The 2,859-nt window shown below is 43.9% G+C and overlaps 1 protein-coding gene across 1 annotated transcript; it reads right to left on the bottom strand.

Moving 5' to 3' along the window:
- Nucleotides 1-412: 412 nt before the first annotated feature.
- On the bottom strand, nt 413-1,316 carry LOC147612565 (putative germin-like protein 9-2). Its single transcript, XM_086782814.1, has one exon. It carries the CDS (start codon nt 1,206-1,208, stop codon nt 579-581), a length of 630 nt encoding a protein of 209 aa, XP_086638940.1. The 5' UTR covers nt 1,209-1,316; the 3' UTR covers nt 413-578.
- Between the last annotated feature and the right edge of the window lie 1,543 nt (nt 1,317-2,859).

Raw genomic sequence — 2,859 nt, 5'->3', positions numbered from 1 at the left:
TCGTTTCTTATCCTCATAAATTGGGGGCACAACACATTCAAAATGCCATACCATGTTCTAGTATTTCTCAATGTGCCTAAAGTTCTTGCGTATATAGTGTGGGCATAGATGTGATGCTTTGACTTTATTGCTAATGAACTTATCATGAAATTTGAAAGCGCTTGACATGTTGAGCAGAGAGAGGTGGTGAAAAGCTTCTGAAGATTGCATGGAAATCTACAAATCTTTTGATTGGACACCATTTTTGTGTGTGCTAACCCTAATTATTAAAGCCCCCAAAGTTGAGAGCTCACCAAGGGAGTAGAAAAATGCATGGCACACCATTTTTGATTGGACGCCATTTTTGTGTGGGCTAACGCTAGTTATTAAAGCCCCCAAAGTTGAGAGCTCACACCAAGGGAGTAGAAAAATACATGGCAATTTTGAAGGCATTTGGCATTCATTTAATAATTATGCAAATGATAATTAGTGGGCATCCATTTGTGAGGATGACTGACATTTGTTTTATCGTGTGTGTCACAAAGATATTGTCTGGACTAGTTAAGTCAATATAGCTCCGGCTAGTTCTTTCGAACAGTTCAGCTCTTGGTGGCGAAGGGAGCCTGAAGCTGGGCGACGGTGTCGGTAGAGACCTTGAAGGCCTGGGAGAGGACGGCGGAAGGGATGCCGGAGCCGAAGAGAGTGGCGGGGAGGGAGACGGTGCCAGGGTTGGAGCTGCTGAATGAGGCCAAGGCGAAGGCCTTGCTGTAAGAGCTGGGGTTCACCTGGAAGTGCACGAGCCCCTTGGGAAATACGAAAAGGTCGCCCTTTTGAAGCGTCTGATTGAAGAAGTGACCGGCGCTGTCGACCAGGCCCACCATGATGCTGCCATCGACTACGTAGAAGAGTTCAGTGGCGCGCGGGTGGGTGTGGGGGGTGTTTTGGGACCCCGGCTGGAACTCCAAGAGGGCGGCGGAGATGCCCAGGCCGGTCAGTGCCGGGAAGGCGTCCGCGAAGGCCTTGATGGGCTTGAAGGCGCCGGCTGCCGCGTTGGGCCCCCCACGGAAGCCCGTGAAGGTGAAGAAGTTGCCATCCAACATGCTAGCGTTCATCCCCGTGGGCACTGAGAAGTCCGTGGTTAGCTCCGGGTCGCTAGCGCCCGCCATCTGGGGCACCACCAACGCTAACGCTGCTGCGCACATGAGCAAGGCATAGGAGAACATGGCCATGTTGACGCTGCTGCGGAGGATTGAATGTTATTGGACACACACAACTATGCTGCTACGGGAGGATTGAATATTATCGCACACACGATGGCTTTGAGACCTATGTTATCGCGTGGCCATATGTAGGCTTTGGCAGCGCTCACACAGAGACAGAGAGAGCGCACTGTAGAAAGCGGACGTTCCAGAGACTCCAGTAGGCGGCAGGTGTTCCAATATCGCCACTTGGAAGGTGAGCGGCACAAGAAAACACGTTAGGCCGGTCGGCAGCGTGTGCACTCATATAGCACTTAGTTTATAGCATTCTACATGTACAATGTCAAGCAAAAGATTCCACCACACTCAATGCATTCATTTTCAGACGAAAAGTCATGTTCACTCACTAGATTACAACCTTGACACCTAAATATAAACCTATGTCCAAACATCTACCTTGATTCAACATTTTCAAGAAACTCATGTTTACGAGATTTCAACCTTGGCACCTAATTATATGGGCAAACCATGGTGCAAGCATCTACATTGTGATTGAACAACATGCCTAGGTTCTTTCTTTCGATTATTACTCGTGCTAAAAAGCCACCTTGGAATTTAAATGTTAAGGATAATTATCAACTTGAAAGTTCACTCACACTTGGATGGCAATATCATTAATGCAACTTCAAAGTTCACTCACACTTAGTGGCAACCACGTGACACCTTTTTGATACATCATTCTTGCAATCTTCTAGACCTCTACTATTGCGCAACATACACTTGGCAACATACGCAAGCATGCTCATTTGTATTTTTAGCTATTGTCCTCTTAATGTGAGTGGCAACCACATGACCTACATCATTCATGCCATCTTCTAGACCTCTACTATTGCACAACATACACTTGGGAACAATATGGAAGCATGGTGATCTATATTCTTAGCTATTGTCCTCTTCTATGAAGCGCTACATAGAGAAACCAATTTTCAATTCTTTATGATTGCCTCGTCAATTTGAGAATGAGAATATATATGAAGGGAAAAATATGTGCAATATGGAGGATGTTTGACTAAGGTCAAGGAATAAGCTCCACTCTACAAGAGGACAAAGGCATAGCCACGTCCATAATGGTGTTGTAATAAAGGAAAGTTAAAATAAAAAAAATTCTTAGGCACGGCTATATATACGACTTTACACGTGGCTAGGAGCATGCGGTTGGATAGCCGTGATGTAGTCTGCATTAAAAAATGGGATAGGGGCCATAATGGGAAAGAAACAGATATTCTTCTCTCCCATTCTACCCTCATCTTTTTCTTAAAACAATTAACACATGAACAATACAAGAACCACATATTAAAAAATAATAAAATACATTTATAAATAAGTGTTATTCAAGAACACAAACATATATTGAGAGTCCACAATCACTTATACATAAGAAAAAAAATACCTTTATATTGTGAATAAATGAAGCGTATACAAGGTGTTTCAGAATAGTGTAATAAAAAGAAGCAGCAGAAGATCTACTAGCATATACAAGGTGTTTTAAGATAGTGTAATAAAAACAAGACAAAAGATCTACTATAGGGGGTTTATGTTCTCCTTTGGGAGTGGTGTTCTTACATGGAGCAACAAGAAGCATTTAACGGTTGCCTTATCGACGAGCATAGACACAGAGTGC

Source organism: Cibotium barometz, chromosome 45, assembly GCF_041138505.1.
Source record: "Cibotium barometz isolate CiBa-2024 chromosome 45, ASM4113850v1, whole genome shotgun sequence".
In the NCBI taxonomy this organism is placed as follows: Eukaryota; Viridiplantae; Streptophyta; class Polypodiopsida; order Cyatheales; family Cibotiaceae; genus Cibotium; species Cibotium barometz.
This window is presented reverse-complemented; position numbering and strand designations above follow the sequence as displayed.

What these genes read in the sequence shown, in the direction of transcription:
- LOC147612565 (XM_086782814.1), bottom strand. Translation starts at nt 1,208, where the DNA reads ATGGCCATGTTCTCCTATGCCTTGCTCATGTGCGCAGCAGCGTTAGCG.